This window comes from Patagioenas fasciata, chromosome 21, assembly GCF_037038585.1.
Source record: "Patagioenas fasciata isolate bPatFas1 chromosome 21, bPatFas1.hap1, whole genome shotgun sequence".
Lineage (NCBI taxonomy): Eukaryota > Metazoa > Chordata > Aves > Columbiformes > Columbidae > Patagioenas > Patagioenas fasciata.
Genome location: NC_092540.1, coordinates 5,938,205 through 5,960,168, shown reverse-complemented (window position 1 = coordinate 5,960,168; position 21,964 = coordinate 5,938,205). Strand labels below are relative to the sequence as shown.

General features: G+C 59.3%; 2 protein-coding genes across 2 annotated transcripts; one reads left to right on the top strand and one right to left on the bottom strand.

Moving 5' to 3' along the window:
- Positions 1–690: 690 nt before the first annotated feature.
- GPR37L1 (G protein-coupled receptor 37 like 1) lies at positions 691–5,325 on the top strand. Its single transcript, XM_065854225.2, has 2 exons — positions 691–1,504; positions 4,033–5,325. Exons 1-2 carry the CDS (start codon positions 821–823, stop codon positions 4,843–4,845), a joined length of 1,497 nt encoding a protein of 498 aa, XP_065710297.1. The 5' UTR covers positions 691–820; the 3' UTR covers positions 4,846–5,325.
- Positions 5,326–7,054: 1,729 nt separating this feature from the next.
- Positions 7,055–21,300, bottom strand: ARL8A (ARF like GTPase 8A). The gene is made up of 7 exons (XM_065854230.2): positions 20,955–21,300; positions 14,275–14,355; positions 13,422–13,495; positions 11,447–11,540; positions 10,178–10,245; positions 8,901–8,971; positions 7,055–8,789 (listed from the first exon to the last, which is right to left on the bottom strand). Exons 1-7 carry the CDS (start codon positions 21,075–21,077, stop codon positions 8,740–8,742), a joined length of 561 nt encoding a protein of 186 aa, XP_065710302.1. The 5' UTR covers positions 21,078–21,300; the 3' UTR covers positions 7,055–8,739.
- Between the last annotated feature and the right edge of the window lie 664 nt (positions 21,301–21,964).

Here is a 21,964-nt window from a genome sequence, read left to right as displayed (position 1 = left end):
GGGGACTGACGCCACCAGCTCTCCTACCTGGCCTTTGCAGAGGGAGCTGGGATCAGCACTGGAAGTTCATTGGGGAGCAAATTCGTATTACCTGTCCTCCAGTTAACGAGATTATTAAAATGCTGGCGGTACTTGGCTGGCCAGGCTGTCCATGCCCTGGCTCTGCTGGTATCCCCACATCTGAACACAGCAGTGGGACAGAGGATCTGACACCTCGCTGTGTCAAGGAGTGTCACCTGAGGCCATCCAGCCCTTCCTCTCACCCTCCCAAAATGGGCAGCCCTGTCACCCCTCTGGTCCCAGGGACATGGTCTGGCTGTTCAAGGGCACCCTGAGCCCAGACCGAATGTGACAGGAGACGTGCCACATCTGGCACACATGTGGTCCATTGCTGGACCTCATTGAGGTTGGGAGGGGAGGTCTGGGGTGGGAATAGCTGAGTTCAGCAGCACATGCCTAGTGCCAAGCTATGAGCATCCTGTCTGGCTTGTTCAGGGTGGATGCTGGGGAGATGCTGGAGGAATGCTGGAGGGCTGTTGGGGGATGCTGAGCTGCCTGACCAGGGAGCTGGAGCATCTCTGCAGAGCTTGGCAGCCTCCCCGGGAGCAGGGGGGTGACCAGCAGAGGGCCCGGCTCTGCCGCTCCCCGTCGCAGCTTTTATTCTGCCCAGAGCTCTCGGTGAGCCCAGAGCAGCGGCTGCAGCCGGGCAGACCAGCTGCTCCTCAGATCGTTCCCTTGCTGCCTGCAGCCCCGGGGTCTCTGCTCTCGGGGCTGCTCTGTCTCCCACCACACGCTTTCTCCTGAGGGTGCGGAGGGGACCATGGCTTCTCCGCTGCCACTTGTCCTCCTGCTGCCGATGCTGCTGGCGCCGGGGGCTGCGGAGATGCAGGGCAGAGCTCTGGAAAGCAGCACCCACCGCAGCCATGGTGCAGATGGAGGTAGGACTCTGCCGACGATTTCCCAGGACAGTCCAGAGGTGCAGGTGATGAAGGAGAGACCACGCCGGGGCACAGAGGAGGACTCCAAGTCGGTGCAGCAGTACGTGCCGGGGGTGCGGGTGGAGTTCCCGCGGCCCCTCAACTCTGCCAGCCTGCACCCAACCAAGGCCCTGCTGCCATCCAGCACGGACCCATCTGAGCAGCAACAAGGGGTCCCTACGGACGGGGAGGGGGCAGAGCCCCGAGCCAACCTCACCACTGTGTCTGACAAGCGGTTGCAAATCCATAACCCCTTGTACCCGGTGACGGAGAACTCCTACAGCGCCTACGCCGTGATGTTCCTGTCCCTCATTGTCTTCGCAGTGGGCATCATTGGAAACCTCGCCGTGATGTGCATTGTGTGGCACAACTACTACATGAAGAGTGCCTGGAACTCCATCCTGGCCAGCCTGGCTTTCTGGGACTTCCTCATCCTCTTCTTCTGCCTGCCTGTGGTCATCTTCAATGAGATCACCAAGAAGAGGCTGCTGGGGGATGTGTCCTGTCGCATTGTGCCCTTCATGGAGGTAAGGGGCTGCACAGGGGGCTGAAGGGCTCGAGGACTCAGCTCCTCTCTCCCCTCTTACTTTTGGGGCAGTGTGGGCCTGCTGGGCTGGCACAGCATTGTGGGGGCTGTGAGGTGAGCAGGTCTGAGGCCACCGCTGTCACCAGTGGTCCCACTCTGTCGTGCTGCTCAGTCCCCCACTACCACTGTGACTGTCAGCTCCCAGGTGTCAGTGCTTTTGTGCAGGACCTGCAGAGACAAGGGGGTCCCTGGACATTGATGGATGGCTTGGCTGTGCACGCTCGCAGCACGGGACCCCAGTGATGTCACGGGCTCCTTTGGGCATAGGCCTGGGATGACAGACCTTCACCCTGGGTGTCCTGCCAGGCACAGCCCTAAGCCGGCACTTTACAGCCCATCACGACGAGGTGATGCTTGCCAGAGGAGATGGGCAGCTCCTGCCTGTCCGCATGGCATCCCTGCCCAGAAGGCAAGAGCTGCTCATTTCCGGAGGTCTCCCACCCCAGCCTTTTACTAAATGAACTGTTTGCTCCATCCCTATGCTCCACCTCAGACCCCCGGCATCGCAGCCAGGTGAAAGGACCAAGAGAGGGGCAGGAATGTGAACCCACATTTACCCAAGCAGGGAGGGTCGGTGCTCCAGCTGAGAACAAGAAGGAAAGGGTGATGTTCCCAAACCAGACCCTTTCCTGAGGGAGGTCTGCCACAGCGTGTTTCTGAGCTGCCCATGGGCTTCCTGGCCATGTCCTTGTGGCGAATCCCTGCGAGTAGCACCACGGTGCCCTGGGACAGCTTGGTCCCTGAAGGAACCAGGAAGGACGATGGGATGTTGGGGCTGCTGAAGAACAGGCATAGTCCTGGGGTTGTCCACCCAGGAGGCCACTCCTGCTCTGCCACCCCAGCTGGCAATCCTGCCCTGCCCTCCTGCTCTGGGCCCCAGAGAAAGTGCACAAAGGGCCTGCAGGGCTTCTCTGTTCACCTGGGACCCTTCAGCTTGGGCGGGAAGGAATGGCCAGGGCAGAGCTAAATCCCCAGCAGAGAGAAAGCCACGAGAGGGGAATCGGTCTGCATCCCAGCAGTTCATGTCCAACCCTTCCGCATGGGACCATGCAAACATTCCAGGATGCTGTGTGAACTCTGTAAGGAGAAAATCTTCTGTCCTCCCTGGCACAAAGCTGGGCTTTTGGAACAGAGCTGGCTACATGGGCTCCTGGTGTGCAGGGCTGTGCCTGGGGTGACCGGCTGCACCCCTCCCAGGGCGCCGGGAAAGGATGCTCTGCCCTGTCTGAGTTACACACCAGGACCAAGGGACCAGGAGAGACATAAGAGCTTGTGGGAAGGTGTAGGGCAGAGGAGAGGCAGCAGCACAGCCGTGCTGAGAGGGCTGCAGGTGCCAGCCATGGAGCTGGGCAAGTGCGCTGGATACTGGCTGTGGAACAGAGCAATGGTGCTGGGTGCTTGGGGTGGCTCTGGGCACTGGGCAGAGGAGCTGGGACACGAGCAGCGCTGTTGGGCAGTGGGGCTGGGTGCAGGATGGTGATACCGGACTAGTGCCCTGGTGCTGTGTCTGGGAGGATGCTGCTGTGCATAACTGAGCTGTGATGCTGGGTGCTCCTGTACCCTACAGCACTGAAGGGGCCAAGTCAGGGCCACTGGAAAGGGCAGGGGTGATGGGGGGGATGTTCCAGACCTGTTTAGAGCTGCTGCCCAGGCATCGTGCAGAGCCCTGGGAGGTTTCCCGAATGCTGGGAAGTTCCTTCAGTACAGGGTGACATTTGATAGCTTCATGAGGCCAGGAACAGCCACAGGGCTAGGGGCCACCTGCACATGACTCTGCCATTTTCCTGGCCGAGGACTGTGGGACTTGGCTCCAAGTAAAGCTGCAGCTTTGGGGCTGGGACCATGAATGCTGATTGAGACCCTCAGTGCCTTGCCAGCCCTCCCAGAGCCACCGTGCTTCCTCTACCTCCTTTGGCCTCTTCCCTTTGGCAAACGGGATGTTTTTCCTGCTGTTCTCAATGCAGCGGAAATTGCCCCAAGCTGATTTGTGACAAGGGTCCCTTCAACTCTTTTAGTCTGTTTGGGAAGCCAGCGCAGCTCTGCAGAGCAGGGCAGGGACAAGTCAGCCTGGGGCAGCTGGGGGGACCTTGAGGACCCTGGGAAGGTGCTGGCAGGTGCCATGGTCCCTGCTTTCCCTCTCCAAGAGCCATCCAGAATAGAGGAAGAGCCTGAGCGACAATGCTGCTGTTCCCACTCTGGCTGGAACGGACAGACAAACACCCAGCAAAGCCTCTGCCTGCTGCAGAAAAGGGAACTGGGTAGCGACAAGTGAGTCAAGGGACAGTTTTATCCACCACCCTTTCAGTAGTCACAGAAAACTGTTTCCAACCCTGGGAACGAAGCCACAGCTTGTGACCCCTCTCAAACCTTGGAGGAAGGGTCTTGAGCTGTGGCCTTGGGTCGCCAGGGGCTTTGCCACCGTGATGTCCCTGAAGCAAGGCCCACTGGTTCTGCCTCCCCTCTCACCAGGTGTCATCGCTGGGAGTCACCACCTTCAGCCTCTGCGCCCTGGGCATCGACAGGTTCCACGCGGCCACCAGCCCCCAGGCCAGTGCCCGGCCCATTGAGCAGTGCCAGTCCATCATCGCCAAGCTGGCCGTCATCTGGGTGGGCTCCATGACGCTGTCGGTGCCAGAGATCCTGCTCTGGCAGCTGGCGCAGGACACGTCACCCGTGTCCGGCATGGTGACGGAGTATTGCACCATGAAGCCCTCGTCCAACCTGCCTGAGTCTGTCTACTCGCTGGTGCTCACCTACCAAAATGCTCGGATGTGGTGGTACTTCGGTTGCTACTTCTGCTTGCCCATCCTCTTCACCGTGAGCTGCCAGCTGGTGACCCGGAGGATCAGTGGCACTGAGAAGAAGACCGAGTGCCGAGGGACCAAGCACAGCCAGTGCGAGAGTCACTTGAACTGCACCATCATTGGGCTGACCATCATCTACGGGCTCTGCACCACCCCCGAGAACGTCTGTAACATCGTGGTGGCCTACATGTCTCCTGAGATGTCCAAGCAGACCTTGGACCTGCTCAACCTCATCAACCAGTTCTTCCTGTTCTTCAAGTGCTCAGTGACACCCGTCCTGCTCCTGTGCCTCTGCAGACCCCTGGGCCAGGCCTTCATGGACTGCTGCTGCTGCTGCTGCGAGGGCTGCAGCCCCGACACGGCCTCCAGCGAGGGCAGCGCCGACAGCAAGCTCAAAACGGAGATGTCCTCCTCCATCTTCTTCGACAAGCCCCGGGAGTCCCCTCCACCCCTCCTGGCCCTCAGCACACCTTGCTAAGTGCCACCGGGGAGCTGTAGAGATTGATCCACCACCTCCTCCCAAGACCAAACGTTGTTTTGCCATTAGTGCCTGGATCTGGACGTGGAGCAAACAGAAGAGACGGCTCAGGGGGCTGTGCCGTGGGCTTCAAACCCCGCGTAGGGCAAATGGGGCTTGAAACCCCAGTCTCTGTGGCTGCATTGGTGGCCTCTTGCCTCTGCCCGAAGGCCGGCAAGGACATCAACACCCCGACCTGGCTGCCTGGCCAGGTTCAGAGGGGTTGCTGCTCTGCAGATGGAGTTATGCCAGAAAGGTCCCATCAGAAACCACAGAGGGTTCCAGTGGTGGCTTGCAGAGGACATAGCAAACACAAACTGCCCTTGTCCTGTCCCTGTTCCCTCCTGCCAGTCCCCTCCACCATGGGAGAAGGTCCCAGTGACTCTATCCCATCGGATCCAAGCAGTGCCCTGTAAGAGTTCAATAAACCAGTAACCTAGAGCATGTTCCACATGCAGCTGTCCGGCACCGCCGAGCAGCCCCAGGAGCTGGTGCTTGGGGCTTGAGTAGCTTTTTCCTACAACCTGGGGGCTTTGGGGTGGGCTGGGGAGGGGGACATGAGGTCAGGAAAGCAGCCGTGCCAGGTCAGACAGCACCTTAGGGTGATGGGGAAAGGCCCTGAGCCCCTCTGCCTCCCCCCGGGGTGATGCTGAGCAAGTCCCTGGGAGAGTCACCAGGCTTGGGGTGGTTCGTGGGACTCAAACTGGTCCCAGCACCGGGCTGAGGTGCAGCTGGTTCCCACCTGCACCGTGCAGGACCAACCTGCTACTGCTGTGCAGTGCTGGGGGGGCAGGTGTGACCAGCATCCCTCGGGGAGCCAAAGGGATGAGTGCGTCTCATCCAAACTGCGCTGTACAGGGTTCCTGGCCTTCATCCACCTGCTCATCAAGGAACAAAATCGTCTCAGGATGATGGTTTCAGGAAATGGGGTTTTCCAAGCCTCATATCCACCCCCTGCACTAGGCTCCTGCACCCATGGGGAGCTTTGGGGAGCAGCCTGTGGGGCTGAGGGCAGGCTGGCCACGCTGGCCCTGTCCTCCGGAGCTGTTAAAGCTCCTTGTCCAGCTGCTGGCGCTTCCCCAGCCCCGAAATGCCGGGGCGAGGGAGACGGTTGCCATGGCCGGGTGAATGCGAGGGGTTCACTGCGGGCTTTGTGCGGCATCGACACCCACCGGGCTTTGCTTTCGCAGCCGCGTTTCCAGGGAAACAAAAGCCCCAGTTTTCTTCTGAGAGCACAAAACTCATTTTTTCTTCTCCTCCCCGCTCCCCCCCCCGCCAGTGCTGAGCCCCACAGACTGCAGCAGCTGGGGAGAAGGGGGGCCTCATCCTGGTGCAGGGATGGAAGGGGGAGCAGAGCCCAGGCTGCCCACTGTGCTGTCACCCCCTTGCATCCCCACAGCGTGAGTGGGGTCCCTGGGGGGTCGGTGGCAGTGGGAGGAAGGGAGCGGGGGCAGCACTCATGCGCTTGGTCTGTGCTGCTCCATCCTGAGCCCGGGCCAAGGACGAACAAAGCCGGGCTTGTTCCTGTGGCCCCGCGGGGCTGGATGCGTGGGGAGATGAGCGGGGGGGCAGGGAGGGCACAGGCAGCACCATCACCCTGCACCATGACACAGGCCCCACGGTGGGCACAGCACCCGGGGCTGGGCTGGGGTCGAGCACTGTACGGCAAAAATCACAACCCCGGGGGGTGAAGGGGACCAGCCCCCAGAGGACACAGGGGGGGTGCCCCCACCAGCAACAGCCACAGTGCCCAGGACTGGGGAGGGAGAGAGGGCAGGAGCTCTGCAGCAACCCTGCTCCAAACCCAGGTCCTGCAGCAGCCCCAGGACACAGCGCGGGGCAGAGGACGGTCCGGTAGCAGCGATGGCCGCAGGCAGAGGACGGTCCGGTAGCAGCGATGGCCGCAGGCAGAGGACGGTCCGGTAGCAGCGATGGCTGCAGGCAGAGGACGGTCCGGTAGCAGCGATGGCCGCAGGCAGAGGACGGTCCGGTAGCAGCGATGGCCGCAGGCAGAGGACTCCGAGCGCATCTTCGCTAAGAAAAGTCGGTACTCAGAGCCATCAGAGCTGGTTCCCGGGTGCTGCCTGGGGGGCACAAGGGGTGGGCACAGCCCCCAGAAGGGACGGGTGGCAGCGATGGGAAGGAAGCAACGTGACCAGAACCAAACCCGCAACGCAAAATTGTTAATTTATTATTATTAGGAGGCAAAAAAATTGTACAGTTACAAGAGTCATTTCCCAACAGAGGTCAAATCTGAGTCAAAATATCTCTTAAAAAAAAAAAAACAAAACAAAAAGGTGGGGGTGGGGTTGACGACACTTTACAATTCATTAAATTAAAAAAAAAAGAAAGAAAAAGGAAACCTCTCTTTGTGCAATTCTGCAAAAACGAGAACAGAAGAGAAACTCGCCGCCTCACCGCCCCGGAGCCGAGCAGGGGAAGGGGCAGCAACACGGGTCCCGCGGCCCCTGCACTGGGGACAAGCAGCTGCCTCCCCATTGTGCCACCAACCTGACCCCAGCGCATCCCCCCAGCCCCACTGAGTGCCCCCCAAACTGGCCCCAGACAACCTGGCCAGGCCCGCAGGCTGTGTCCGCAGAGACCAAACAACTCATCGCATGGCACAGACGGGCAAAGCCTTCCTGACATCCCCCAAAATTTCCTCTCGCCCTCTCCCCACTGATGACAAGGACCCAATAGTGCCGCCCCGAGCCCCACTGCCCGCATGTCCCCCCCAGCCAGGGCAGCAGAGCTGGGTGCTGGCGCGGGGAGCAGGACAGAACTTGGAGCTCCCCCCGGCTCTGTGGGGCAGCTCTGCTGCTGCACAGGGGCTCTCGTGGCCCCACATGTGTCTCCAGCTGTCGCCCCTCCCCGGTGTCCCTGCGCGATGTCCTCAGCCCGGGCAGAGCCCGCAGCCCCAGCCGGGTGCAGCAGAGCCTTTTGGCAACCAGGAGCCTGCATGGCCGCTCCGAGGGGCTGCAGGGGCCCAAGCACCTCCAGGGGTACTGGGGGCAGGAGCTGACCTCCTCCCCTCCCCACAGGAGCTGCTGGACCCCCACACTGGCACCAGCCCCTTGGGTCACTGCCCCAGCCCAGCAGAGCAGGACGGGGCAGTGGGACAGGATTGGGCCCACACGCAGGGGTCGGGGGGATGTGGGGCAGGGGGCCATGCGGCCCAGGGCAGTGAAGAGGGGCTGGGGCAGCAAAGGGAGCAGGGAGGGTGATTGCAGCGGGTCACAAGTAACCCCTGTCCCCATGGAGGGGTGAGGAGCCCGGGGGGTGGCATCACCTCCTCCACACACTCTGCCCATGGAAGGACAAGGGAGGGGGATGAGCGGTGCTCCCGACACCCCTGGGACGCTCCCTGCCCAGGGGTACAGGCAGGACACCCAGGGGAGGGATGAGGGAGCCTCAGGGGACCAGCCCGCAGCCTGGCATGGCCCCATCCTCAAGGGGCTGCCTTCTGCCCTCATCTTCCTCCCAGCGCTGACCCTCAGCCAGCCTCAGGGAGCCCACGGCCTTCCTACCGCTTCACGGGGCCCAGTTCAGTAACAGCGCTGTCGTTTAAATTAAAAAATTAAAATATATATACATATATATATATACTGTATACACAGACAACAACAGAACAGTGCCAAAATGGAAGGAAGAGACAGAGAGAGGACAGGAGAGAGAGGCAAGAGTCGGACATTTTCTTTACAATAAAAACAAGGGCTCCACCTCAATGCGAGTGGAGTCTGGGGTCCCCTAAAAATACCCATCTAGAGAGAGAGCTGGAGGGACAGAGCAGGAGAGAGAAGGAGCATGGGCTTGTACAATGGCATCTTCCCCATCCGAGCCGCCGTCCGCGGGATCTCAGCTTCTCCTGGACTTCGAGTGCTGGATAAGCCACTGTAGGGTGATGTCTGTGAAAGCAATGGGACACTCACAGCTTCTCCACCCTGCTGTTACCCCCTCCTGTACTTCGGGAGCAGCCTGGGCACCCTGAGCCTTGTGCCGGAGCCACCCGTACTCACCAATGTTGTCCTTTTCTTTGCAGGAGATTGAGTAGCAACAGATCTCTCGGTCCTGGATGGCGGAGAGGTTCCTGCGGGAGAGGAGAGAGCTTTGGCTGCAGAAGCTGGGGGCTGCAAATCAGTAGCAATGGGAGACACCCCCGAGCAGCCTTCTGAAGGGTCCCTTTGGGCCCCAGCTCCATGACAGGGGACAGTTTGTAGGGCCAATGTCCTCACAGAAGGAAGCAGCAGTGGGGGCAGCACGGGAGCTGTGTAGGTGCCTGTGGGACTGGGGAGGTCTCCAGGGGATGGCCGGGGGGGAGCAGAGATGCTGTGAGTCAGCGTGGTGTCCCCGTCCCCTGGCTGCAGCGGGGGAGTAGGAGGCAGCAATGGCTGCGAGGAGGCCAAAGATGGCTACATAAGGGAGAGGGACATGGACAGTGTCACACACCGGAGCACAGAATCCCAGAATGTCAGTGGTTGAAGGGACCTGGAAAGCTCATCCAGTGCAATCCCCCATGGAGCAGGAACACCCAGCTGAGGTTCCACAGGAAGGTGTCCAGGCGGGTTTGAATGTCTGCAGAGAAGGAGACTCCACAGCCTCCCTGGGCAGCCTGGGCCAGGCTCTGCCACCCTCACCAGGAACAAGTTTCTTCTCACATTTAAGTGGAACCTCCTGTGTTCCAGTTTGAATCCACTGCCCCTTGTCCTATCACTGGTTGTCACCCAGAAGAGCCTGGCTCCATCCTCCTGACACTCCCCCTTTCCATATTGATCCCCAGGAATGAGTCCCCCCTCAGTCTCCTCTTCTCCAGCTCCAGAGCCCCAGCTCCCTCAGCCTTTCCTCACACGGGAGATGCTCCACTCCCTTCAGCATCTTGGTGGCTGCGCTGGACTCTCTCCAGCAGTTCCCTGTCCTGCTTGAACTGAGGGGCCCAGCAGATCCAAGCTCCGCACACCCAGGGCTGCCCACGGGCACAGTGCCCAGCTCCAGGGCCGAGCGCCGTGCCGGGCCCCGACGCCACCGTGTGGCACGTGGGACCAGCCCTGACACTGGTGGCCAGGGCTCCCAGCCCCTCCCCATCCCAGCATGTGCAGAGATGTCACCTCCGTCAGCCGCTGCCTTGGGATGTCCCCAGCCCTCCTCTCTGCCAGCCCACTCCAGGCACCGCGATGTCACCCCGACTCGGGAAGGAGTAACTGCCAGAGCACGGTGCGGTGACTGTGCCAGTGGGGACACAGCAGGAACAGGGGGTCACACTGAGCCACAGCCCCACCACGGCCACCAGCACACTTACATCTTCTCAATGAGCTCCTTCTCATCCAAGGCACCGGTCAGGTCTCGTTTGTTCCCCAGGACTAGGACCTGCAGGGCAGAGAGGGGACACCTGAAGCTCCTGGCCACCAGAGCAGGCAGGAACCTAATTCTGCCACCCAGAAGGGGACCCTGCTTGAGATGCACAACAGCCCTGGCCACTCCACCAGGTTGTGCCCAAAGGGAGAAAACCCCTTCAGCAGGTATTTAGAAGGCAGAGCACATCAATTAACAGCCTTAATTAGCCCATACACAGCATCTCCCGTGTATTCTCTAGTCCCACTGAGAAGCTGGCCCCACAGCACATCTTCCCTGAGGGGCACCAGCATCTCCCATGCAATCTAGGACATTCTTCCAGGAGCCTCTTGCTGTCTTTGAGCAAAAAATCTAGAGAAATGGCTAAACCTGATGTTATCAGGAAGGAACAAGATGTAGATACCCTGCAGAACCTGTTCTCTGCAGGCAGCCAGCTCGAAAAAGCAACAGCTGTTTGCACCATCCACTGATCTCTCCTTACTTCAAAGCTTTTCCCATCCACAAAGGCATCCTCAGACTACACAGGGAAAATAAGCCGGCAGGACTGGTTCACAGCTCTGGAGCTCACCACGCGGCTGTCACCTGACAAGGACGGCGCTGAGGCTGCGGCCGCCTTCCCGGGGTGAGCCGGGGCCTCTGCAGCAGCACCGAAATGCAGCATCCCCTAATTTACATTTGGAGACTTGCTCTCAAAAAAGAGCACTCAGAAGGGCTGCGAATGCAGCGTGTTATGTCAGGGGCTTAATTTAGTTGGCAGCAAAAGTTTGGGATCCATAGCAAGATCCTCGATTAGCTGCTTTCAAAGGAGGTTGATTCGGGATGCTCTGCAAGCATCCCGCCCTGGCACACGCAGCGTGCCCCGCTGCTCCCAGCCCACCCTGCAAATGTCACAGCCCAGCAGCCGTGCTCCTAGGAGACGAGACCTTAACGTCCCACCATAAATCAGGTGCAAATTCATGCAAGAGGACAGACATTGCATATCGAAGGGTTTTTTCTGGTCTCTTCTAAAGGTCCCTTCCCAGCCCTGGGTTGGAAAGCGTTGCTTCTCCAGCTCTCACAGGAATGCAGCGGGGAAGGAGACCCCCCCTATGAAGGGGATCCACCCTTTAAATCTGCTCTGCAAGACACAAGCCCGTCACTGCAAACCCAGGCAGCCACCAGCTTGGGGAGCACAAATGTGTGGGGAGAACCTGTCCAGGATGGACCTCCAGCTCACCGGGATGCCCTGGAGCTGCGGCTTGTCGAGCAGGTTGTGCAGTTCATTCTTGGACGCCTCTATCTTCTCCTGGTCCGCAGCGTCCACCATGTACCTGCAAGGGAAGGGACACCCCTGAGCACAGTCCCTGAGGTCCCTGCACCACGGTGCTGTGTGGAGATTTGCTCCACCACCAAACCTTGCTCGCATGGCAGCCGCATTGCCCCAGCCGGCTACCCAGTACGTGAAGGTGATGGGCAACAGGATCATCCGCACAGGACTCCAGTTCACAAGGGGGCTGTGAGCCTCTCATGTCTCCCAGGGGATAGGGGACCTCCCTGTCCCCATCCCTGCAGGGGCTCACCCCGTTGACAGCAGAGATGTGGCAAGCAAGGGAGCCCAGGCACTGCCTGGGCAGAAGAAGCTGCAAAAGGCACGTGGCTCCCAAGGGAAGCTTGTCTGCACGTGGTGGCTCCTTATGGAGACACCCAGAATAAGAGCACAAGTGGAGGAGACAAGAGAAGCTGATGATGGTGAGGAGGAGAAGATGTTGACTCAAGATCCTGGCAGGGGAAAGGACTTGTTCATCTTCCCTATGGGAGCAGTCTTGGCACGGGGCACAGAGCAAAGGGTACACAAAGACAGCAGTCAGCAGTGTTTGCTCTGAGCAGATGGGGGAGATTTAGGGAAAAAGTTGGCTCTTATGGGCAGATACCCACCCTGCAAAGGACGTAAGGGAAGCCAAAACTGGGGAGCGGAACTGATGAAAGCAGCCTTTATTTTAAACATGGAGAAGCTGGGAGAGAAGTGAAAAAACACCATCAAGCTTCATCGGACCTTGTGGGGTTTATTAAAAATAGGAAAAGGGCCTTTAGCTACGGAAGCGCTGAGCACAGGGAAATGTGTATGGTTGTACAAAGGGACAAACAGCGCCAGGCGCTGCCACAAGCCTCTGGCACACCCAACGGGGCAGGAGGGCTGAGGGCGAGAGAAGAGACACAATGCAGCGCAAAGTGAGGAAGGCAGACCGGAGCACGGCCTGGATGGCCACATGGAAACCACTTTGGAAAATTCTGAAATTATGGAAGGAGGCAGTAAAAGGACTGAAAAAAAAGGGATATTGTCATTTCCAGCAAAGCTCTCTGTGATGTGTCCTGATGTGGGGACACACAGCAAGGGCAGGAGCAGACACTGCTGTCCCAAGGAACAGGACAAGCGGTCCCTCACTCCTCACCTGCCAGATCTCCAGTTGGGAAGAGCAGTACAGAAACCCAGCTCTTCAAAACCTCAGGGCACTGTCAACTGGTGAAGAACACACAAATCTGATTTTCTAATTGAGTTTAAGCAACACTGATGTGGTCTCCTAGGGTGGATTCCTGCCTTTAGGAGCAGGCAGCCTGCTTCCCAGCAGCATCTTGCCAGGGTCATCCCCAGCCTGGACTCCCTGGGACTGCACTTACTGCAATGTTTGCAAGCAGGGGATATGCAGGGACACTCAGAGACCTGCTGACTGTCAGCAGCGGGCACTGCAGGGAGACTCCTTTGCTCCGCACAAGATGCATCCAGCAGCACATGAACACCACAACCTGGGAAGACGCTGCTGGCGGCCGCCCACAAAACCAGCCTCTTGGAAAGGGCTGAGCCACGTCGATGGCCTTTGCTCAGCCCCTGCGATGAACAGGCAGCACACGGGAAGCACAGGGGCAAGGAAGTGAAAGACTGGAGGAAAAGAGCCAGGCTGAGCGATGCTGGAAGGGAAGGGTCTGCCACAGCTGTGGGGACCTGATGCCTTGTGCCAAAGACCATGGGGGCACCAGTCCCAGGGGAAAACATCTCAAGTCCCAACACAGGCGTCCGGCTTTGGCAGCGGAGGCACCGCAACTCCCCCGGCTCAGCCATGCCCAGTACCCATGTGGGGGCAATGGGACCGTGCCCCCCACTCACTGGCAGGGCTCAGCATTGGCACGTGGGTGACAGGGCTCTGGGGGATACTCACACTATGGCACTGACTCCGCGGCAGTACCGCTCCCACATGCTGCGAAACCGCGGCTGGCCACCGATGTCCCAGAGCTGTGAAGGGACAAGGCAGCATTACCGCCTGGTACTGACTGTGACCCCCCAGTCCTGACTGTTACCCTTCCCCCCCGCAGCCACCCGGCCGGAGCACCCAGCATGCACCAAACCCCATCCCCTCCTCTTCATCTCAAACCTAACGAGGAGGCTCCCAACTCAACAAAGGAAGGCAACATGCCAGGAAGGGCAACTGGAGGGTGTTGAACCTCTGCTGGCACAGAGAGACACCCTGGCTCAAGCTGGGGGGCTCCTTCCCATGCCCACCACCCCTCCTGGGCTTTGACTGGTGCATCTGCGATTTCAAAACACTCGGCACATTATCTGCAGCAGGCAAAAATCCTCCATTAGCTTTCAAGCCCATTCCACCATTATTTCCCAGCCCAAGACAGGGCCTTTGAAAGATCCAAAAAGAGTAGAAACCTCCTCTCCCTTTGCTCTCGAGGCAGAGGCCACCACTGCAAGCCATGACCTGTTTTTTGTGGTGCTCTCACCCTCAGCAAGGTGACCACATCCACGAGTCCCCACCAGCAAGCCAGAAGTATTAGAAAACCTCCAGCTTTGTGGCCTGACCAGTTGTTACCGCAGAGGTCTGGATCTCCCACATCCCTTCCCACCATCTCCTCTGGTGGGTACCTGCAGAAACCTCACAGGGTGGATCTTCCCAACTGCAGCTGGGGCTGCCGGCATCCTTCAGTATCCAGTGGAAGGCCCACCAGTCTCCCTTCACCCCACCTTCCATCTCAAGAGCCCACGCCACCCTAACATCTGCACCTTACCTTTATGGTAACGTTCCCCTTGGTGATCTTCCTCATGTTAAAGCCCACCGTCGGGATCATGTCTTCATTGAACTGTCCTGACTGCAAGAAACAAGGTGAAACAGCGTTAGGAGGCACAGAAACGCCGCCAGCCAGCCCCGAGCAGGGCAGCGAGGCTGACACCCACCTCGAAATAACCCCGAACGCTCTGCCAGCCCTGCGGTGGGTGCAGCACGACCCTCCTCCTGGTCCACACCAGGAGCAAAATTAGAGACAAGGTCATAAAATGCCTGCGGGAGGGAAATGCTGCTGCTGCATGGGGTGTTGGGTGCCTCGGGTGCCCCAGTACGGCCCCAGCAGCCACCACCTGCCATCCGCTGCTGCTCAGCTGCAAGTCCTGGAGGCTCCAGCACATTTCCTGCTCTGGATCGTTTTCAGTTCGACCCAAAACAGACTGACTTCTGTTTTCCCGCAGGTTTGCAGCCCGCCCCACAGGTCCTCCAGCTCCTGCACCCTGCCCGTGTGTGAGAGCTGGGCACTCATGTTGGGTGACACGAGGGCTGCAAAGGGTCCCAGCTCCCCTCCCCAGGAGCTGCCATCACGTGTCCTCCAGCAGCGCAGCTCCAAGCCACGCCAGGCAGGAAAGGTGCGAAATCGCCACAGATTTGCAGCATCCGAAGGCTGCTGTGAAACTAGGTTAGTGTTGTCGGAGCGGTGAGCAGGAGCAGTCCCTCCGAAGCCACGGGGAGATGCCGGATCACCAGTTCACGTGCCCAGCACAGCATTGGAGGGACAAGACGGCACAGGTCTGTTAAATCCCACCCCACCTTCCACTTGCTGCTCAAATCCCAACGCTGCGAGATGGTCTTGGGCTGAGCAGCACAGAGGGATGCTCCATGGAGCCGAGGGCAGGAGCTGCCACAGCCCTTCACCCTCTGCTCTTGCAGCGTCCCACCCGGCAAGCATCCTCACTGGGACTCAGAACAGGTTGATCTTCTTTGCTTTTTAAATGTATTCTTGTGGAAGGTCCTGCTGCAGGATGTCAAGGAACCTGACGGGGAAGAGGGTTTGATAACCAGGGTAACACACCGCTGGGGCTTTTGAACAACAGTGCCAGAAACCTGCAGGAACCACCAAGTATGACCAAACTCATCCCGGCAGCTCTTTACTGGCTTAAAATCTTGGTTTCTCTAGGACTTTTCTGGTTTTTCTTTCAGTCAACAGAAACTTCAAAAAGGGAAGGCAATTTATGCCATGTTGCGATAAGCAGAATTTTGTGCCTGGCTGAGCCCATGGCTCCGCCAGACCCACCATGTGAGCGAGTCCCTAGGGTTTTCCTGACTTCTTCCAACAGTTCTGCAATACCTGCTGCTTCCTCTTTTCATTTCCCCTTTGCATTCATCAGCAGAGCCAACGGGTCTCCAAGTCACTGTGCGCCCAGAAACCACACTGCAGACTGGCAGGGAAGGGCACGGGGGGTGGTGGGGACAAGGGCAGGAATCCCTTTGCCACCAGCCCACACGGGGGATGTCTCCTGCGGACTGAGGTTCAACATGCAATTTTGCTTTATGGACCAGGCTTTACGGAATTTGATGGGAAGAAGTGGAGAGCAATTGCTGAAGAGCTCTCGGAAGCTGCAGGTACCTCCATGGGGGATGCCAGACCACATGGGAACTGCTGGCTGTGCCAATGCCACCTGAGATGTGACGAGTGATGGTCGCTCTTCTTCCAGGAAGGGCTGGGCTGCAGGAGCCAGGAGTCACCTCTGCTGTCGCCCAGGAGAAATGGGACTGAACATGTCTCCATCAGCAAAGCACGGCCTCGCTCCCTGCCCCAAATCCTTCCCCCAGCACAGCGCCTGCCTCCAGGCTGCCCACGGCCAAGGGGCCGCCACAAAACCACTAGTGCTGCCTAGAAAAGGTCAGGCTGAGAACATGACACATGATGGCCCAGGGTGACTTGCACATGGTCCCTGCTGTCTTGGCACCCACGCTGCAACACGCTGAGCTCCTTCTGCATTGGCTTCTCTCCAGAAGCCTTACCAGCTTCGAATGGTGGCAACGTGACGTCCCTTCTGCCCTCCCCAACCATCCCGGACACAGACACCTCTGGTACATCCTTAACCACCTCCAGGGACCAGCTCTGCTGCCAGGGAGAGAGGAGGCCCCCAGTCCAGCCGCAGGTACACAAACCTTCATTGGACATGTCTGGCCCAAAATCTTCCTCACACGAGGGATGCAGCATCCATGCTGACCCCGGATTCCGTGCCCAGCTGCACCGATCACAGAGGAACAGGGTGAGAAGCAATGTTTGGAGTGATTCCTCCAGGAGGCACAAAAATCCCAGGAGGATTTTGTGGCTATGGTGGGTGGACCAGGTTTTTGCACCCTGGCCAAACCACCCTGCCCTAGTGCAGAGCAGAGCCAGCCCTACAGATGGACATTTGACTCCAGTACCCCATTCAGATGGGAAAAAGCCAAACTCTGGTCAAGCCTTTGCAAGGCTTCCCTTCAACAGGTTGTTGAACACACACACAGGAGACCCTGACCCAGGGAAACAGTCATAAATGCAGTTTGGTAAGACAGGACTGGTTGAGCACAGGGGACGGCCAGACAAATGTGCTGACCAGCAACCTGTCGACCCTTTTGATTCCCTTATCCCTCTATTTTCCCATGTTTGTTCCTGTAGACATCCCAAAAGAAGTCTTGTGCAAGCCAAGGTGTTTCTCCTCTGTGATACTTCAGGTTCCACACCATGTCTCTGAGCAGTGTCCACACTGGCACCAGTACTGTTTAATGTCTGGTGACACAGACAGTGGGTTCAAGTGCACCCGCAGCACGTTTGCGATGACATCAAGCTGAATGGTACAGTTGACATGCCTGAGGGACAGGATCCATCCAGAATGACCAGGACAAGAAGTGGGTCCATCTGAACTTCATGAGGTTCAACAAGGTCAAGTACAAGGTCCTGCACCTGGGCCAGGGCAGCGCCCGGCATCCATCCAGGCTGGGGATGGAGGGATGGGGAGCAGCCCTGTGGAGGACTTGGGGTGCTGGGGGATGAGAGATGGGACATGAACCAGCAATGTGTGCTTGCAGCCCAGAAGGCCAATAGTATCATGGGCTGCATGAAAAGAAGAAATTCAATAAATTTTTCACACTGAGGGTGGTGAGAGCCTGGCCCAGGTTGGCCAGAGAGGTGGTGGATGAACCATCCCTGGAGACATCCCAGGCCAGGCTGGACGGGGCTCTGAGCAACCTGAGCTGGTGAAGATGTCCCTGCTCATGGCAGGGGGGGCACTGGGGGAGTTGGGAAGGTCCCTTCAACCCAAACCATTCTGTGATTCTATGATCCTGGAAAAAAAACACTGTTCATTTTTTCTTGGGTCACACTGAGAAGAGCTTGCAGCAGCAAGGCAAGACCATGCCCCAGCCAGCTACGTCTCCTCTTCCAGAAACATGGAGAAACCCCCCCAAAGCCCCGCTGCCTTCTGCGTTAGGAAGCTCAGGTGCAATTGAATTAGCTGTTGAGGGCCCAGACTCTGCATCTGGAGGCAGAAGGACCACACAGTGCAAGGACCCAAGTTCCCCTCCCACGCCATCCTGGCCCAGACAGACCCCACGCACGGTGGGCCCAGCGGTACTGGGAGAGGCAGGTGCCACACAGACCAGACAAAATGCATCAGAACAAGATCTCCTTGCCTCCTCCTCAGCATCTCCAGCAGCATCTCTCTTCTCTACCTCCCCAGCAATCTCTGGAGACCTTGTAGGACCTGGAGATGCCAACTTCCCTCCCAGGCTCAGGCGCCCAAGAGCACAGAATCATAGAAACATTTTGGTTGGAAGAGATGCTCAAGATCATTAAGTCCAACCATAACCCAACTCTGGCACTAACCCATGTCCCTGAGAACCTCATCTAAACACCTTTGAAACCCCTTCAGGGATGGTGACTCCAGCACTGCCCTGGGCAGCCTGTTCCAATGCCCCACAGCCCTTTGGGGAAGAAATTGTTCCCCAGATCCAACCTCAACCTCCCCTGGCGCAACTTGAGGCCATTTCCTCTGCTCCTGGCGCTTGTTTCTGGGGAGCAGAGCCCAACCCCCCCTGGCTCCAAGCTCCTTTCAGGCAGTTCAGAGATCAGAAGGTCTCCCCTCAGCTCCTGTTCTCCAGCTGAACCCCCCAGCTCCCTCAGCCGCTCCCATCACACTTGTGCTCCAGCCCCTCACCAGCTCCGTTCCCTTCTCTCAACTCGTTCCAGCACCTCAAGGCCTTTCTTGGCATGAGGGGCCCAAAACTACCCCCAGGATTCGCGGCTTGGCCTCCCCAGGTCCCAGCACAGGGACGGTCACTGCCCTGGGCCTGCTGGCCACCCCAGTGCTGGTACCAGCCAGGATGCTGGTGGCCTCTTGGCCACCTGGGCACACTCTGGCTCATGTTCAGCCGCTGTCACCAACACCCCCAGGTCCTTTTCCAGCCGCTCTTCCCCAGCCTGCAGTGTTCACGGGGTTGTTGTGACCCAAGCGCAGGACCCAGCACTTGGCCTTGTTGAACCTCAGACAATTGGCCTCAGCCCATCAATCCAGCTGGTCCAGATCCCTCTGTATGGCCTTCCCACCCTCCAGCACTTCAACACTCCCACCCAGTTTGGCATCATCTCCAAACTTATTGAGGGTGCACTCGATCCCCTTGCAGGCAGGGCCCTGCACACAGCAAAATTGCCAGGTATGAAGCATTTACTTGCAGAAGTGGGAACCCCACTGAAGTCCATGATGAGCCCCATGTGCTGCAGACACTGCTGGGAGGAGGAGACACACTGGGAAAGGGGAGCTGGGCTGGCAAAAGACCAGTTGTAAGAGGATGAGGACATACCCAGCGATTTCCAGCCCCGTGAAGGCAAAACAGTCCAACAGGTTTGTGATAAACCTCCATTACTCTTTAAAGCTTATCCAGTTATTTTAAAAGGCACCAAATTACATTTCCACTTTTAATGCAGCCTGTGTTGCTATTAACACGCTACAGCGTATGGCAGGTCCAGAGCAGGACTACTCCACATGTGGCACCGTGTCCCACATTGACATGGGACTGAAATAAAAGAACCATGGAAACAGCAGGGACAAAGTCACCCCAAAAAAGGATCAGTGCTCACGGTCGCTCTCCCCAACCCACAAAGCTCCCTGTCCCCCCATGCTGGCATAAGTCAGCTGGGGCAACCAGCACAAGACCTAAATGTCAAGTGGTGACAGCCAGCAAAACAGCTTGAGAGCAGGAGCGCTGTCATCTCTGGGGTGAAAATGATTTTAGGGTGTCCTCCTTCTGACCTCAGGCACTTTAGAAAGGACATTTTCATACCTGCAGCAGCTGGCACTAAGGGAAACCCTCCCAGGGAGCACGACTCCAGCGCAATGAAGACTCCAAATGAGCTGCAAAATCACCTTTGACAGCTCAGCAGCTTCCAGTGCTGTGAGCAGGCAGAAATAACCCACTTTGCTTTGGAGCCGAGGCACCGAGTGAAGCAATGTGCATGGACCAGGCGGCACACGGGGGAACCGGGACAGCTGGAGGATCTCCACCCTCCCCCCTCCATGAAATCCCAGGGAGCAACAGCCCAAACCTGCCCCTTTTGCATCGCATCTGGAGGGGGCAAGAATAACTCAAAAAGCAAGAGTGGAGACGCTGCTGCGCATCCCCATCGGTGAAACCACACCCTGGGCTTCGGGATCCAGCGCCCCCAGCTCCTGCTACCCCGCTGGATCCAGGGACCCCGTAGACAAGGAAGCGCAGCCGGGGAGAGGTCATGGTTGAAGGGTCCCCAAGGAGGGTGTCACTGCCCCGTTGGGGTGCAAAGCTCATACCACTGCACCAGCCCCCCGGCACCCCCCAAACACCGCAGCTGGTGGGTGCTGGCTGGGGAAGGAACCGAGGTCACAAGGCAAATAATCTTCTACACCGGCCACCGACCAGAACCCCTGGTGACACCGCGCCCAGCAGGGTCATCCCGAGGCCCCACCTGCACGTCCCCCAGGGCGGCGGCGCCCAGCGATGACAAAGCGTCTGCTGCGACAGGGACGGGAGCGAGAGCGGGAGCTTCCCCGGCTCCCAGGGCCGAGGCACCGGCAATCCTGAGGGGACCGGCAGCTCCCCAGCCAGCCAGGGAGGGCAGGGGGGCTGGATCCTGCCCGGGGCCTGCTCTGGCTGCGGCCCCCGAGCCACCGCGCTCAACACCGGGGATGCAGGAGGAAACGCAGGCGTTGGACCAGGCCCTCCCGGTGCTGTGGGGCCTGCGGCCTGCACCACACCCCGAACCTGCACTGCACCCCCAGCCTGCACCGCACCCCAAACCTGCACTGCACCCCCAGCCTGCACCCCCCAGCTCCACCGCACCCCAAACCTGCATCGCACTCCAAACCTGCACCGCACCCCAAACCTGCACCCCTCAGCCTGCGCTCCCCATCCCGCACCCTGCACCCTGCCCCGCACCCCCACCCCGCACCTCCCACTCCCCAAATGCATTTCCGGGCTGGGTGCAGTAGGGCGGAACAGCTCCGGGGAGCAGCCTGGAGGGTGCGAGACTGTGGTGCAACGAGGGACAAGGCAAGAGGGCTGCAGCGGGGGCCGCAGAACGCGGGGGCAGCTCGGGGGCCGGCGGTGCACAGCCCAGCCCCGCTGCCGCCCCGGGCCGCGGGGAGGGGCAGCCGCGCTCACCGCGATCACGTTGACGAAGGTGGTCTTGCCCGAGTACTGCAGCCCCACCAGGGTCAGCTCCATCTCCTCCTTCCAGAACAGCGCCCGGAACCAGTCCAGCAGCTTGTTGAAGAGCGCCAGCATGGTGCCGGGCCGCGCCAAGCCGAGCCGAGCCGAGCGGGGTCAGCCGGGGCGGGGCCGGGCCGAGCCGAGCGGGGCCGGGCCGAGCCGAGCAGGACCTAGCGGGGCCGGGCCGAAACGAGCGGGGCCGAGCGCGGCCGGGCCGGGCGGAGCCGATGGAGGCCGAGTCGGGCCGAGCAGCCGCCGCCGCCCCGGTATTGTCCGCGCGCCGCGCGCCCCCCCTTGCCGCACCGCCCCGCGCGCGCCGGGTGGGGCACGCGCGCCGACCGCCGCCACTGCCGCCCCCTATCGGATGGGAGGACCCGCCGAGGCTGGCACGCTACCTCCGGCCCGGCCCGGGCTGACACCCCGGAGATCGCGCACCCTGCACCCCGGACACCCTGCACACCGCGCACCCTGCACCCCCTGCACCCCCTGCACCTTGGACACCCTGCACCCCCTGCACACCCCGCACCCTGCACCCCCTGCACCCCCTGCACACCCCGCACCCTGCACCCCCTGCACCCCAGACACCCTGAACCCTGGACACCCTGCACACAGCACACCCTGCACACAGCGCACCCTGCACCCTGCACCCCCTGCACCCCGGACACCCTGCACACCGCATACCCTGGACAACCTGGACACCCTGCACCCCCAACACCCTGCACCCCCTGGACCCCAGACACCCTGCACCCCCTGCACACCTCGCACCCCAGACACCCTGCACACCCCACAAACACATGAGAATGACCTATAAGGACTACCTTATAGTAGTCCTTATAGGGCCCAGCTATACATTACAATTTCTGTAATATTTGGTCTTTTTGCACAGTGGGACATTCCTGATCTGTACTGGGTTTGCTACTTATACCCAGTGAGACCAGGGAGAAGAAACTGATTTTGGCTCA

What these genes read in the sequence shown, in the direction of transcription:
- GPR37L1 (XM_065854225.2), top strand. Translation starts at nt 821, where the DNA reads ATGGCTTCTCCGCTGCCACTTGTCCTCCTGCTGCCGATGCTGCTGGCG. An exon ending in GCATTGTGCCCTTCATGGAG is followed by an intron (nt 1,505 to 4,032) that starts GTAAGGGGCTGC and finishes CCCTCTCACCAG; the next exon opens with GTGTCATCGCTGGGAGTCAC.
- ARL8A (XM_065854230.2), bottom strand. Translation starts at nt 21,077, where the DNA reads ATGCTGGCGCTCTTCAACAAGCTGCTGGACTGGTTCCGGGCGCTGTTC. An exon ending in AAGGAGCTCATTGAGAAGAT is followed by an intron (nt 8,972 to 10,177) that starts GTAAGTGTGCTG and finishes CCTCTCCCGCAG; the next exon opens with GAACCTCTCCGCCATCCAGG. An exon ending in CAAAGAAAAGGACAACATTG is followed by an intron (nt 8,790 to 8,900) that starts GTGAGTACGGGT and finishes TTGCTTTCACAG; the next exon opens with ACATCACCCTACAGTGGCTT.